At 39.2% G+C, this 17,173-nt stretch overlaps 1 protein-coding gene across 1 annotated transcript in view; it reads left to right on the top strand.

Moving 5' to 3' along the window:
• Window positions 1-17,173, top strand: part of podxl2 (podocalyxin-like 2) — a 60,590-nt gene that overhangs the window by 37,391 nt on the left and 6,026 nt on the right. Inside the window, exons 3-6 of the mRNA XM_066698327.1 lie at window positions 2,276-2,910; window positions 8,317-8,388; window positions 14,643-14,799; window positions 15,858-15,919. Coding sequence (XP_066554424.1) covers window positions 2,276-2,910; window positions 8,317-8,388; window positions 14,643-14,799; window positions 15,858-15,919 — 926 coding nt within the window. The remainder of the gene's footprint in view (window positions 1-2,275; window positions 2,911-8,316; window positions 8,389-14,642; window positions 14,800-15,857; window positions 15,920-17,173) is intronic.

Genomic DNA, 17,173 nt, shown 5'->3' with positions numbered 1-17,173 from the left:
CAATGCAGTGTCTTGTTCTGTAATTTCCAGAAGTTGTTATCCTTAATATGTCTGCCACATACTAGTCAGTTGTTCTCAACCCTGGTCCTGGAGACCTACTGTCCTGCTAGTTCTTGTTTCAGCACAACTCTCAATTACTTAGTTGAACTACTAATTTGTCTTAACAGAGCTTTTTAATAATTTTAATCAGCTGGAGATTTCAGAAAAAAAATAAAAATATTTAAGGCATTTTTACTATATGTGATTTAAAAACTCAAAGGTACAGATTATCAGTTCAATGAATGCTTCTATTAAGTAATTGAGAGCTCAGCTGAAGTAAAAGACAGTGGGAATGTGGGTCCTGAGGCCCAGGGATTTGACACCTTTTTTATAAAGGGAAATCATGTCTAAAGCTACACATAATTAAAAATGCTGAATAGAAATTAATGCATGCTGTATGCAACAGCTTAAACTGAAACCCTGTTTGCATTATATTAACCAAGCATCCTTAATGAATCTTTATACTGCTTATAAAGCATGCATTACACCGTCATAAAACAAGTTCAGTTAAACAAAGGAATTTTTACATTTTCCAGCAGCATTTGTATTCTGGTGGGGTAAATTCATCTTCTGTATGGCACTCCAAGTAATTTGGAAGACTGTTATCCAAGGTGACTCAACGAGCTTAATAACAGCACAATCCTAACAATGTACACAGTTATTTTTAAAACAAGTCAGGCCCTGCATGATCCACAACTCCAAGCTCCCACACACTGCTGTGTTTGTGCGAGCTCCTTGCTATGCTCAGTGTTGAGGTGCCTCCAGACTAGCCAAGGCCGCTTATTTAAATAACCTTCTGACTTCCATGTTAACACAACTAAAAAAGTAACAGAACCCGTTCACACTTGAGATTCTAACTCATATGTGAACGGGGTCATAGATTTAGGCCGGCCCTGTGCCGGGTCAAAACCAGTCCCGCTTTCCGACCCGGTCTAATGCCGGGCTAAATGTATATGTGACGCGCCGGGCCCTGGGCGGGGTGAAAAGTGTCACCGTGTGACGCAACTCAAGCCCCGCCCCCATGGACGCGTGTCTCAGAGACGCGGAATGAAAAATAAAAAGTCTAGGCTAAGTAATGAGTTATAATGTAAACAGTTCAAACTACTCGGTCGATTAAAATAAAAGTGTGTAGCTGGTAAACTTGCTATTGTTTGTTCTTGTACTAAGTATGATTGAAGTATGAAATTTAACAGCATGCATTTTACACGTGGAAATTGCATTGTGAAATTGTGAACGGGACCATAACTTTATTAATTATCCGCATTTTGCATTAAAACGATATAAATTTAACCGAAGCAGGTTTCCATTCAAATCAGTGCATTTTAATACGAGACCAGCTGTTTACTATGCAATCCGAAATGCAGTTATATTGAGCTGAGCAGTACGATCACAAATGCCGGCGTTAGAGGTAAAAACTGGGCCGATGCAGAAATGAAAGCGCGGTTTACAATGAGGATGAAGAACAAACTGCAGGAGCGCAGCGCTGCTGTCTGATATCATAGACGCGTCACAGAGGCTGCTTTCCATGCACACGATTTCTTGTGATTTAATGCAGATGTCCTATAATGTATAACAGCACTTTTAAACTTGCAGAACCGAAGATAGACATTTGAAAAGGGAAATCTATGAATTAGATTCCCCATTGAACCAGCACATTTTAAATTATTTTAGAAAGCTTTGGCTGCAAAGGGTTAAGATTACTTTCAAATAAAATATAGAACGAACAATAGCCAGTCGGTATTAGTAAGCTGTGATTATAAACGCATCGCACACACCTGTAAACAGACCTAATGTGCTGCGTCACTGGTTTGTTTGAGCAGATTTGTTTATTCCCGGCATGCATTTCGTTTAGGCCGCCTTATCGCCCGCATAAGTGACGCACTGAGGCTCCTAAATGCGCAAGTGTGAACGGGGTGTCTGAAAAAATCCGGACTAAATTTGAGGCGGCCCAGGGCCGGCCTAATGAGTGAGAACGGGGTTATACAATGAATTATACCGCATTTAAAAATACTGAAAAATGCATATTGATTTTTAAAATGGCATTGGATGTTTCTATGCTAAATACATGGAGGGGAGGTCTTGGTTAAAAAAAAAATATATATACAGGCATTTATGATAAAATTGCATATGTCACAGCATTTCTACAAACACGCTCACCGTAATATGACTTTATTTGGTCCTGTTTTTTTGTTTTTCTGTGGTTCAGTGTACAGCCCCTCTTCTTTTCTGTCGTCAGCTTCCCCTGCCCAAACCTCCAGCGACTTCAACTCCTCCATCCCCCGTGTGCTCACAGAGTCAGCTGACCCAGATGTGCCCGAGGGGACTGTCCCAGAGCTGTGGGAAATGCAGGGTGAGTCCAGCTCCAGCCAATCGGAGCTCCCCTCCACCCAGTCCACTGACCCTAGCTCTACTCCAGGGGCCCCTTTTACTGAAGCCGGCTCCATCACAGAGGCTTTTGCCCCCTGGCAAACCGAGACAACTCCTGAAAGCGCCACACTGCTGGACACCGAACAGCCCAGCTCCGGAGCCAACACGGGCCCTGATGTGTTGCTGCCTTTGTACACCGCAGACACAGTCCTCGGAATGTCTCCCGAGATACCCCCTGGCGATTTCTCTCCTCTCGGGAGGGACATCCTGGACACAGTTTCCATGGTGACGGCCATCCACGGAAGAGAGGACGAGACGACAATCCGAAGCAACCTGGGAGGAACTCTTGGTGTCCACACTGCCTCCTCTAGGAGCATCACTGTCATTCCCTGGCCTGGGGTGTCCACAGTCCCAGAAACCCCTGAGCAACATCTCAGACAGACAACGGAGTCTGGTGCTGGCAGTGAATATGAAGGAACGCCTCCACCCCAGGATATGGTACAGGTATGATCTGATGGCACCTTTTCCATCAATATTATTATTAATCTGATTTGTTCATTTAGCAGATGCCTTTATCTAAGGTGACTCCACAAGCTTTATATCTGCACCACAATATACACTACTGGTCAAAAGTTTTAGAATACCTAAATTTTTCCAGTTTTTATATAAATTTACAGTTTAATGCCTCAGTGTACTCTGAAATTAAAGCATAGAACAAATAAAAAATTGGAGATAAAAAGAAAACATGGAATCATTTTGTTAAACAAGACAACCCCTTAAACTGACAAACCCCTCTGGTACTTTTAAAAGGGCACCGAATCTGTGTGCTTTTCTTTAATCCCATGTGTACTCTTCACTGTTGTGTTGTTTGCCACATGTTTGGTATCCCATGAGTAGGAATACAAAATCTCAGAAAATATTGACAATTATGACAAATTCTGGAACCAAACAGTCTACTGATCAAAGCAAGACCATCCACGTTTTGGTAGAAGCAACACACACACGTAGCAAGCTCAAAATGTCAAGATGGAAAACTCTGTTTACAGTGTACTAATACACAACAATTTTACATAATTGGATCTGAACTACTCTGTGTTTGATAGAACATCAAATAAAATATACTGGATTGTTCTGAACAAAACAAGCATATCTGCAAAGAAATCTGTTCGAAACTAAGTGATCTGTGACCGTCTGAATGAGATACCCCCCCCCCCCCGGGCTCTGAATGATGGCGGGCGACACGGAAACTGATGTGTTTGAGAATGACACACGCTGGTAGCCAACTTCTTAAATTTAAATTAAAACTGGAAAAATGGGGGTGTTCTAAAACTTTTGAAGTAATGTACACAGCTGTATTTAAAAAAAGGCCCTGCATGATCCTCAACTCCAAGCTCCCCCATACTGCTGTGTTTGTGCCAGCTCCTGCTTGTGCACAAGACTTTCAAGACTTTTTCATTGGCAGGCCTTTTATAATCCTGAAAAATCAATTGTTTTACACAAGTGCCTTGGTATGGTGACACAGAGTAGCATTTGGATTATAGAAAAGTGCAAAGTGAGAAACAATGAAGGATTCAACCATTTCCTTAATCAACACATGTGATTCCACTGCCATACTATGCAGTACAGCAGTCAGAGACAGAGCAGAAGATTTGTAGGGTCTACAAGTGTAGTGTGAGCAGATGGGTTTGGAGGAGGCGCCAGAAGGTGTAGGATAAATATGCCAAGCTGTTCATTTGATAAGACCAGACACTTTTCTTGAAGGGGGAGTGGGATTTGCACTACTCACAGTAGGCTCAGAAACGTTCTATGATGTACAGAGGTACTCCATTTCCATGTAGGTCACTTCAAAATTAAGCTCCTCTTGTTGTTCCCACCCAAGTATTTGGGCATTCACTTGAGAGTTTACTTTCAGCACATCTGGGAATGTTCTTTAATTACGAGACCTCTCTGATATCAGACCAAGCAGTAGCAAACACGAAGATCAACCTTGCAGGCATTTAGATTCTTATCTTATTTTGTTCTGAAATGTGATACAGTACAGAACAATACAGCGATCTTATGTTGTGACTTTCATAGGACGGCAACAGGGGCTGCACATTAAATCAAAGACAAAAAAACTGCAATAATATAAAGTGAAAAGATCAATTTTATAACCAAGATTGAAAACTCTTGGGTGTGTTGCTTGAGTATTTCAGCATTTATGCGTGTAACAAGAGAAAGCCTTACTAGCTGTAATGCAATAAAACACAAAATAATGATTATTAATCTTGGCTGGATAAACCATTTAACAACCAGCATTAGCTTGAGACATAACTGTGTGGTGTTAACAGTAGTTTAGTAATAACAGGGAATTTGTATTTTCAGTGACGAGTACCGGACTTTACCCCTCACTGCCTACTCTCTGTGCCTCCTCCATGGTATAAAGGTTAAGTGGCCACAAGGGACTCCTCTCCTTCATTATCTTTCAGGATTCCCCATGGTGATGCTGATGTGTCCTTTTACCCTCAGCAGTATTTAATTGATTTGCTTCTTAACCAAATCTCCATTACTGGTGTAAATACATTTCTCCTGTAATCCACTGAGCCGGAGAAGTCCAGAGGCCAGACTGGTTCCTTGTTCCTAGAAGTCAAATCCTTCTAGTCTGTCTGGGTACTTTGAAACCCAGTGACTTTGCCAGTTAAATTGGTTGGCAATGCTTAGGAGCACAAATTAACGATAATTTAGCCAACGTTGGTTTTGTATTTGTTGCATTATTGGTCAAACTATTGAACAATGTGCATTGGGTTTTGTTTTCTCTCCAAAGTAAGCCATTCTGATTGAGATACTACCTCAGACCAATATTAGCAATAGAAATTTCCTGTAAAGATAAGTTTTAAGAGACTAGACTAATAGAGTAACATTTTTAACTTTTGATAGATCTATGAGTCTGACTTAATTGTATCACACATTCTACAGCATCTTTCAATAACACATTTGGTAATATAGGGTATATATGCCAACACTTAGGAGTAATGTAGATTAAATCCAAATGCTGAACAAAGCAGTAGGTCTTTGCCAACGCCAGATGTTACAGGAAAGCCAACTAATTGCTCACAACAGTATCATCCACTGAGATGAGCAATGTGAACCTCAGGGACTTGACACCTTTGCAATGAGTTTGCTTTTGCCATACACAGGTTATTTGTATATTTAATGTTTCTGTACAGTTGTTTTTGCATTTTCTTTCAACTAGCACATTCAGTATGTAGTGTACACAGTGTGAGGCGTAAGTCACTTTGTCTCGAATGCCTTATACTGACGTTTGAAAATGTAGCCAGTGAGTCCAAGTCCAACGTCGTGAGTGGAGTCTTATTGATGTTTAACCTTTAGACAAATTAGACAAAAGGTCATAGGCAGCTTTTGAAAAATGATAACTAATACATAATGTCATGCTATGCAGTAGCTTTTTTTGTTAAAGTAATGTGCCTGTAAAGTGTCTTTGCTGGTTCACTGAAATGTGTGATTAAATGTATTTTTGTAGTTATGTTGTCTATATGTACATACAGACGGGTACAAAATTAATGGAAAAACCTGAATAAATGAGTGAAGTAATATAATGAATGCAGATGCCTCCAAACAGGTGTACTGCATTATACAAGAGAACGGTACAGGCCTGACTGCTAGATAGGGGGTCCGGGGGCTCTGTTTGCTGTGGGGGGCATTTTCCTGGTATGGTTTGGGTCCACTTGTCCCCTTAGAGAGAAGGGTCACTGCAAATCATTACAAAGGTATTCTGAGTGATTACCTTTATCCTGTGGTGAAACATTTATATCCTAATGGGAGTGGTCTCTTCCAGGATGACAGTGCCCCCATCCACAGGGCACAAGGGGTCACTGAATGGTGTGATGAATATGAAAATGATGTGAATCATATGCTATGGCCTTCACAGTCACCAGATCTCAATCCAACTGAACACCTACAGTGAGGGAAAAAAGTATTTGATCCCCTGCTGATTTTGTACGTTTGCCCACTGTCAAAGAAATTATCAGTCTATAATTTTAATGGTAGGTGTTTTTAACAGTGAGAGACAGAATAACAAATAAATCCAGAAATACGCATTTCAAAAAAGTTATAAATTGATTTGCATGTTAATGAGTGAAGTAAGTATTTGATCCCCTATCAATCAGCAAGATTTCTGGCTCCCAGGTGTCTTTTATACAGGTAACGAGCTGAGATTAGGAGCACTCTCTTAAAGGGAGTGCTCCTAATCTCAGCTCATTACCTGTATAAAAGACACCTGTCCACAGAAGCAATCAATCAATCAGATTCCAAACTCTCCACCATGGCCAAGACCAAAGAGCTGTCCAAGGATGTCAGGGACAAGATTGTAGACCTACACAAGGCTGGAATGGGCTACAAGACCATCGCCAAGCAGCTTGGTGAGAAGGTGACAACAGTTGATGTGATTATTCGCAAATGGAAGAAACGCAAAATAACTGTCAGTCTCCCTCGCTCTGGGGCTCCATGCAAGATCTCACCTCGTGGAGTTTAAATGATCATGAGAACGGTGAGGAATCAGCCCAGAACTACACGGGAGGATCTTGTTAATGATCTCAAGGCAGCTGGGACCATAGTCACCAAGAAAACAATTGGTAACACACTACGCCGTGAAGGACTGAAATCCTGCAGCGCCCGTAAGGTCCCCCTGCTCAAGAAAGCACATGTACAGGCCCGTCTGAAGTTTGCCAATGAACATCTGAATGGTTCAGAGGAGAACTGGGTGAAACTGTTGTGGTCAGATGAGACCAAAATCGAGCTCTTTGGCATCAACTCAACTCGCCGTGTTTGGAGGAGGAGGAATGACCCCAAGAACACCATCCCCACCGTCAAACATGGAGGTGGAAACATTATGCTTTGGGGGTGTTTTTCTGCTAAGGGGACAGGACAACTGCAGTGCATCAAAGGGACGATGGATGGGGCCATGTACTGTCAAATCTTGGGTGAGAACCTCCTTCCCTCAGCCAGGGCATTGAAAATGGGTCGTGGATGGGTATTCCAGCATGACAATGACCCAAAACACACAGCCAAGGCAACAAAGGAGTGGCTCAAGAAGAAGCACATTAAGGTCCTGGAGTGGCCTAGCCAGTCGCCAGACCTTAATCCCATAGAAAATCTGTGGAGGGAGCTGAAGGTTCGATTTGCCAAACGTCAGCCTCGAAACCTTAATGACTTGGAGAGGATCTGCAAAGAGGAGTGGGACAAAATCCCTCCTGAGATGTGTGCAAATCTGGTGGCCAACTACAAGAAACATCTGACCTCTGTGATTGCCAACAAGGGTTTTGCCACCAAGTACTAAGTCGAAGGGGTCAAATACTTATTTCCCTCATTAACATGCAAATCAATGTATAACTTTTTTGAAATGCGTTTTTCTGCATTTTTTTTGTTGTTATTCTGTCTCTCACTGTTAAAATACACCTACCATTAAAATTATAGACTGATCATTTCTTTGTCAGTGGGCAAATCAGCAGGGGATCAAATACTTTTTTTCCCCTCAATGTATGGGAGATTTTGGACCAACGTGTTAGACAGCACTCTCCACCACCATCATCATCAAAACACCAAATGGAAGAATGGTGTTCATCCCTCCAGTAGAGTTCCAGAGACTCGTAGAATCTGTGCCAAGGCACAATGAAACTGTTCTGGCAGGTCGTGGTGGCCCAACACCTTACTGATACACTTTATGTTGCTTTTTCCTTTAATTTGTCACCAGTTTGTATGTATAACATTATTTTTTAGAGTTGACAAGGAACAAGTAAGTCGCCTTGGATAAATGTGTTTGCAAAAATGGCTTAATAGTTAAAATAATAATAATAATAATAAGACTGATAGATGCGACTCACAGTTTTTCTCTTTCCTTCTTGATATTGTTAGGTGATCTGTGGAGATTGGAGCGATCTCGCTGGGACCTATGTTATCCTTAACATGTCCGAAAATGTGGACTGTGTAAGTATGATTATTCCAGATCATGTGCCCCTAACGAGCCCCAACTCATGGTTGGTGTCACTGTAACTGGCATTCAGCAATTTGAAACCTAATGCCTCCTTGTATTATTAGTTGCTTCCTGTCTCTGCTTTATGCATGTCTTTGCACTTTTGTCTCACATTGATGTGGCTTGTAACAGTATACTGACCATGCTTTCATCCTTGGGAGAAGACATTCTTAGCTCAATGCAAAGCTTAGGATGCTTGTGTGCCCAACTGCTAAATTACAGGCCATTATACAAGTTTACAATGGTACAGTGAGGGAAAAAAGTATTTGATCCCCTGCTGATTTTGTACGTTTGCCCACTGACAAAGAAATGATCAGTCTATAATTTTAATGGTAGGTGTATTTTAACAGTGAGAGACGGAATAACAACAAAAAAATCCAGAAAAACGCATTTCAAAAAAGTTATACATTGATTTGCATGTTAATGAGGGAAATAAGTATTTGACCCCTTCGACTTAGTACTTGGTGGCAAAACCCTTGTTGGCAATCACAGAGGTCAGACGTTTCTTGTAGTTGGCCACCAGGTTTGCACACGTCTCAGGAGGGATTTTGTCTCACTCCTCTTTGCAGATCCTCTCCAAGTCATTAAGGTTTTGAGGCTGACGTTTGGCAACTCGAACCTTCAGCTCCCTCCACAGATTTTCTATGGGATACAGGTCTGGAGACTGGCTAGGCCACTCCAGGACCTTAATGTTCTTCTTCTTGAGCCACTCCTTTGTTGCCTTGGCTGTGTGTTTTGGGTCATTGTCATGCTGGAATACCCATCCATGACCCATTTTCCATGCCCTGGCTGAGGGAAGGAGGTTCTCACCCACGATTTGACAGTACATGGCCCCGTCCATCGTCCCTTTGATGCGGTGCAGTTGTCCTGTCCCCTTAGCAGAAAAACACCCCCAAAGCATAATGTTTCCACCTCCATGTTTGACGGTGGGGATGGTGTTCTTGGGGTCATTCCTCCTCCTCCAAACACGGCGAGTTGAGTTGATGCCAAAGAGATGCCAAATTTTGGTCTCATCTGACCACAACACTTTCACCCAGTTCTCCTCTGAATCATTCAGATGTTCATTGGCAAACTTCAGACGGGCCTGTACATGTGCTTTCTTGAGCAGGGGGACCTTACGGGCGCTGCAGGATTTCAGTCCTTCACGGCGTAGTGTGTTACCAATTGTTTTCTTGGTGACTATGGTCCCAGCTGCCTTGAGATCATTAACAAGATCCTCCCGTGTAGTTCTGGGCTGATTCCTCACCGTTCTCATGATCATTGAAACTCCACGAGGTGAGATCTTGCATGGAGCCCCAGACCGAGGGAGACTGACAGTTATTTTGCGTTTCTTCCATTTTCGAATAATCGCACCAACTGTTGTCACCTTCTCACCAAGCTGCTTGGCGATGGTCTTGTAGCCCATTCCAGCCTTGTGTAGGTCTACAATCTTGTCCCTGACATCCTTGGACAGCTCTTTGGTCTTGGCCATGGTGGAGAGTTTGGAATCTGATTGATTGATTGCTTCTGTGGACAGGTGTCTTTTATACAGGTAACGAGCTGAGATTAGGAGAGTCCCTTTAAGAGAGTGCTCCTAATCTCAGCTCGTTACCTGTAAAAAAGACACCTGGGAGCCAGAAACCTTTCTGATTGATAGGGGATCAAATACTTATTTCCCTCATTAACATGCAAATCAATTTATAACTTTTTTGAAATGCGTTTTTCTGGATTTTGTTGTTATTCGGTCTCTCACTGTTAAAATACACCTACCATTAAAATCATAGACTGATAATTTCTTTGTCAGTGGGCAAATATACGAAATCAGCAGGGGATCAAATACTTTTTTCCCTCACTGTATATTTACCATAACATCATTGGAGTTTTAAAGTAGATTCCTATGGTTTTAACATGTCTTCACTGCACTTTACTACACTCTTACATGAATAAGACATGGTCTACCATAGTAATGATGCCTTAGAAATATTTGCTTTAAATCATGGGGAAGACTTGTTGTGCCCATAGGAAACCACTGTAAAACCAAACAATACATTTTCCTGGGTAAACTCTCATGAGGTTAAGCTAATGTTCCCACTACTTTTATCACACACTGGGGACAGACAAATTGCCTCAACCAGTTAACACAGTGCTGCTACCCCAGGGTGTAAAATCTAACAAATACTCGCATATAGCACTGTCTCCCACATATTGAAAGGTGCCACCAATTATATTACATAGTAGTACAAGAGCTCAAGTGTTACCACTTTGGGCACAGGTGAAAATTTCAAATTTTTAACATTAGAAATGTTACACGGTATATATTTTACATGTATTCAGGCATTGAGGAACATAAAGCATGAGAATAACAATGAAAACTATAGAAAGAAGCTTTTTATATGGGGGGGTCATGGTTTTCCAGAGAATTGTCAATTATTTTAAGAAGAAATTAAACCTGTCCATGGGCAAAATCACAACCTGTAATCTTACTTTATCTCTCAGTAATTCTCACATTGATTAGGAAAGCCTCTCTTAGGGTTTTAGGTCTTGTGAAGATCTGAAAGTCGGGAATGTAAATAATTGCTTCTTTTTTTTTAGAGAAAAGATTCTTATATGGCCCATTATTTTTTTTTATATGTCCTATTTTTCAGAAATCTAGAGTATGTAGGTGAATATAGTACAAACTGGTGAAATGCAAACCCTGCATGATAAGATAGCAGAATAATGGTTAAAGAACATGATTTTGCTTTATTATTATTATGCACATTCCTGGACTGAAGAAGTATAAAAGACCTGTGAATTGAAGGAAAAGCCAAGTCAAGTCAAGCAAAGTTTATTTTCTATAAATGTGTTCTGGACCTTATAAGGGGATTTCAGACCTTCCCAAACTATATGGAGATTTGAACAGTATTTGAGACATTGTATTCCTTTTAGGTACAAAGAGTTTTTACTCTGGTAAATGACCACTTAAAAATACCCTTCAGAATGTTCATGTCTCAGTATTGGTTCACTGGTTCAAAAAACGTTTGTTTGTTTTCAGTCTGACTACTATTTTCTTCCCCTTTCATTTATCGTACAAATGGTTCCCCTCATTCGTATGTACTCAAACTGCCTGGCCTGTTTAGAGAAACAGGTATATCTAACCCCTTTAACCACAGTGACTTGATGTCTCCAGCAATCACGATACTGATGCTCAAGACAATCTTAAATAGCTGCTACCACCTCATGGCATCAGCAGCTGCAGCCTACCCAAAGAGTTTTGCGATCGCCATGGAAACACCGCAAAGCCATTTATTATAATCAATGGTGACCTTTTTTTAGTTGTCAAGACAACCAACGTAGATTCAAGGCCCTAGCAGAAGACTGGTGGTGGCGACGGGGGGGGGGGGGTATTAAATAAATAAAAATGTCTTGGTTAGCTGGATGTGACAGTGCAGACATCTAGTCAAGTATCTCTCTCTCTCTCTCTCTCAGTGAGCTGTTCGTTTGTTTGGTGAGTCACTGTGACTATCAAGAGCTCAATTTAGATTTGAAAGGGATTTTATTAATTGTCTTGATGAGAGTTATTATCAGTTAAGGCACACTTTATTATTTTGTCTGCAAGACCTTAGAAATGTACTCTGATAAAACGTTCATGCAGTTTAGCAAGGTGTTTGTCCCTTCCCTTATAGTTTCATATTACCTCATTATTTTAATGATCAGATTCTATAAGTGGCGCGATATACCACAGTAAATACTGATACAGTGATGGTCATATAGCTCTTAGAAAATAGTAACCAAAGTAGATCAAGGTAAAATCATAGTCTAGGCTCTAAACAAATCAAAGGCACAGTAAAAAGTATGGCTGTACTATATATACCAGCTGTACCCAGGTAGGGAAGAGTAGGACAGATAAAATGCTGGTTGGTCATTCTTAAACTTATACAGCTACACATTTTAAAATTGAAATAAAATCAATCAGATTTTCAACTGATGCTCAATATTAGATGGAGAACTAATACAATCATGGATAGTTACTGTTATTGTGAGAGCCCTGGTTAATACCATGACCCCAGTGGTAACAGTAAGGATGTGACTTCCCATGAATAAAACCAGACTTCCACCACACAGTTCAATACCAGTGCCTTGATGACCAACTGCTTGGACTGTTTCTTGGTATTCACTCATTTGCATGGCCAAAAAGTGGATCAGCAGTGCGCTGCTGCACTCTTGTGTTTTGCAGCTGCAGACAGAATTGGATTCTCATTGGATCAATGAGAATTCAAATAACTTTTAAATGCTGATGGAACAACAGAAAGGAGACCTTTTTGTGTCTCAGATGGATATTGATTGCTGTTTGTGTCTGCTGCCAAAAAATAAATGAATCAGCAGCCATGCACTACATTTTCTCAGGTCTCCTAAGCTTGCAAATCTTCTGTTGAGAGGGAGCTTTGATCCCCATACTCTGACAAGGACACAGATATAGACCCTCTGACATACACTGTGAATCTTATGGAACAGGTACATAATCAGTCTGATATATATAATCCTAGTTAGTGTTATGCTGAGTCACTCCAGAGAAGGGATCCATCATATATTTTCACTATATATGCCATTGTGTAAAGCATAGAATTGCTGAATTGGGACTGTTTTTTAATTAATTATTTTTTTATTTTTTAGTTCAGACCCACTTTTCTTTTTGGTAGAAGTGCATTTTAAATATTAATGTGTGCTGTTCTGCAGATAAAACAGTTTGTGCTACAAGAACATTAAAAATGTAGAATGTTTTAATTGTTTAATTGTTAAACTAACTGAACAATATGGATATATCTTTTGATGTTTGTATATCTATGCCTAACATTTGGATCTCAGAATAGATCACTTTCAAAACTTAATTCCCAGCATTTTATATTACGTTCTGTTTGGTTTTGTTTTAACCCACTATATGGATGTTAAAATCAGAATCCTGAACATATCTGTGACAGAATACACCATCAATGTGAACTTATTTTACATTTATTTATTTAGAATTAACTTCAAATAATTTTTTTATAGGTGTTTATTTTGAACTGTTGATTGTTAACCAACTCCATATTCACGCTGCAGGTGCTAAACATTTGGGTTATTTGCTTTGAAGGAGATACAAACTATAAATTTAAAGTTATTGATGTGGTAAATAGGACCTAAATGTAAAGCCTATGAGTGCATTGTAATCATATAGGTCCGTCTAACCTACTGCAATATTGTTTCTTCTTTCACTCAAAAGGATTTTAATTTCCTACCCATTCAACAATGGATTTTGTACAGATATCCACAATAAGGGCTCCACGTTTTGGAATTTGCCTTTTTACATTTTAAGCCTAGGCGGTTTCTTCATTAAAGCGTACGAGAGAGCCATTAATCAAGTGTGAGTTCAATTATTTTATCCCGCTAGCTTGAATGAGTCTTTTTATGGATGACACATAGGAGGGAGAAAGAAGCCACCCACTTCAGGTGTTATCAGTTTAAGAGGGATTTATCTTCGTAATTGTTACCTTTACAGCACTTCTGCTCTTTACATTTGTTTTATATATTCATTTTGATTTGGTTTTACACAAGTGAATGGAAGTGGCTTAACAGTGGTTGATTGAAACTTTAAAAGCAGGTAGATTGATCAGAAACAGAGACAATAAACGTAAGGGTTAATTAAAAATGTTTACATATTCACTGCACTACAGTGCGTAACAACTAGAGGTGATAACCATTGGATTAACTTTATATCACTTGTGTTGGTTTGAGTTCTGCCATAAACCTCACATAAAATGCAGTGTTTTTAGCAGTGATGACAAAGTTTGAATTAGCTGATGTAGACAGAGGCTGTGGTCTAATTCTGTGGCGAGAACACGGATACAACTAAAATCCCACCTTTGTGAGTCTTGTTTACTGTCAAAACACACACTGCAGTGGAGATTAATGAATGAAGGGTATGGCGGGTTCTTCAGCTACACAATAAATCTTATAATTTTGCCAGATATATCCTGTTTACAGAGAACTGTGTGTGTGGGTGGGTGGTGGGTACAATAACTGAAAAAGACATTTTGTCTTTTCAGTGTTATAATGCTGGCACAAGTACCCTGATTTCAGAGAACAGTGCACCATGGTATATTAATGATCTGAACTGATGGCAGTGTAACTCAAGTCTCCTAACGGGGGCACACACACACCTTGTTTACAATGTATTGGATACTAAGCTGCATAATCACTCTTTCTGTTTCAGGACACGTTCCGTGTGGAGAGTGGGGACAGGCTGCTGGAGATGCTCGAGAGTGCTTTCTCCAGGAAGATGAACAGTCCTCAAGGCTCCTGGCTCATTTCACTGAGTAAACCTGACTGGCAGGACAAGCAGCTTCTCATGACTCTAGCCAGTGAACAAGGTAAAACATCTGTCCTGGGAAATTCTTCATCAGAAAGCCCGACTCCCACAGGATACTTTGAGGTGCACCTCTGCCAGAAGCATTCTGTTCAACAGGGGCACTATGTGGCGAAACAAATAATAAACCGTTGATGAGTAATCTGTGTTTATACAGTCATATAATAAATGTTATAATATTGCATGGATGACTGGAGGTAGATAAAAAAAAACTTTGAACTGAATGGTTTATAACGTTCACAGCAAACAAACCCAAAACCATAAACTCATCTCAAACCTGTTGAACAGTAATGGGTTTGTGTACACTATAGTTATGTAATATAAAAAGCAAGAACTCACCTGAAACAAAATAAATAAGAAGGACATAAAAGAGTTTATGTAGAATCACCACAGCATATTATCCAAACAGGCCAAACATGTTTTAATTTATTTTACAGATCTGTAGGTATACTACAATTATTACATTACATTTAAAAAGTTGACTCTGTTGAATGTACATTAAGGTTTAGTAATAGGGTGTTTTGCAGGAAATAACTAATTGGTAAATCTAAATTTCTGTAAAATACTAAAATAAACTACAATACTGCTTTTTTTAGTTTTTCCTGGTAAAAGTAGTACATGTATTTTACTATAGTGTTAAAGAAGATATTTTAATAAGTTCTTAATAAGATATTTAAGATGTGTCTTGTGGACTTTAGATTGTCTAAGACAATGCTGTGATCTCATGTGCCATACACATAGTTTTATACATAATAAACCAAACAAAATGTATTATTATATTTCTTATCCAGGATGACTTACAATTGTACTGCATGAGCCTTAAGTTTCTTTTGGTCAAAAGAAAATGGAGCAAACTCTCCGATTCCTGTTTATAAGCCATTGTGCACCAGTCAGTTTCTAACAGACTCCTCAGCTAAACTCTCCTCAGCTACAAATAAATCCAGCAAATTTTCCTTCATTTCTGTTTAGTAGGAAAAGGCCAATTTTCACTCTGTCTTGTTTGATTTGTACCCTTTAACATTTTACAGTTATTTTCAGATTTATTATGTTTCTGCTTTACAGGGTTCATTCCTACAAAAGATGTGCTGTCTATGCTGGGCGAAATCAGAAGAAGCTTATATGAGGTAAAAATAAAAAATATATAATTATATCTATATATAACAATTACATATGTTTGAACGGGGCAAATTCATATCACAGCGAGCAGCCTAGACGAAAACTATACACTGTCATCATCACAAAATGGAATTAATCTTAATAATGATAACAATAACTACTTCATAAGAAACATTATGTAATGATAAGAATAATAATCACTAGTCACAGTAAAAGGACTAGTAGCTAGTCTTTCAGGCAGGCTGTGTGTGTAGTTTTACGGGCATTGACTGAATGGACAATTCCAATGTTCTGGGTTGATCGTTTTAATGTAGTAGTGCTTTGAGTTCTTTAAGTGTGGATGTATGTAAAGATATTTATGTAACATAATTCCTTCCAGTGTCATGAAAAATGCTAGCATACTGATAGTTACACACAGTGGCGGTCCTGTTCAGTCCCAGCATAACTCCATCAGGGCTCTGTGCTTTCAGACAGCTACAAATAGAGTGTAACACAACAGACAAAGCATAATGCTCAATTTAATACGAGTGAATTCATTGTTTTCCTCCAATAACTGAGCTCTCCAACCAGTCTTTTGCACATTCAAGAAATAAGGAACAGTTTTACTTTTTAAATAATAAAATGCACATTCCAAACAAAGATCATCCAAAACATGCTGAAACACATACATTAATATTATCATTATCATTATTATGTAACTTTTCCAAGACTACTTGCATAGTTTTTTAAATGGTAACACACAATGTACTACACAGGGTATTGACAGCATCGCTATACAAATATAACACATTACAGCAAATCATGAAACATTAGTTATGTTAACATAAAAAATACACAAAATGCCCTTCAACAATCCTGGACTTGGGGAGCCACAACTATGTACAAGCATTTTGGATTTGGGTTGTTTGTACTACAGCTGTAATTTACTTAAAGTATTTTCAACTAATTGTGATTAATTAGTAATATTTTTTTTAATTTTCTTTTTAATTCCGAGATTCAAGTCTAGTCTAATTCAAGTCTAATGATAGTTATATCCAATGTTTAAAGCAGCTTGTTTTTTATTTATTTTTTACGTTGCTCAAGTTCAATTCTCTCTCAACCAGCAGTTTCCCTCATAAATAAGTCATTACAAAATGGATAAAGTAATTAATTGTGTCATTCTGCAAGTTCCAGAGATTATAATTTACATTTTCAGATGAAGAAAGTGAAGTGTTACACCTATCTTTGCATTTTTTAATTAAAACAAAAAGCCATTCTTTCAG

This window comes from Amia ocellicauda, chromosome 3, assembly GCF_036373705.1.
Source record: "Amia ocellicauda isolate fAmiCal2 chromosome 3, fAmiCal2.hap1, whole genome shotgun sequence".
NCBI classification, from domain to species: Eukaryota; Metazoa; Chordata; class Actinopteri; order Amiiformes; family Amiidae; genus Amia; species Amia ocellicauda.
The sequence above is the reverse complement of the archived record's forward strand: the minus strand, read 5'-3'. Positions and strand labels throughout refer to the sequence as shown.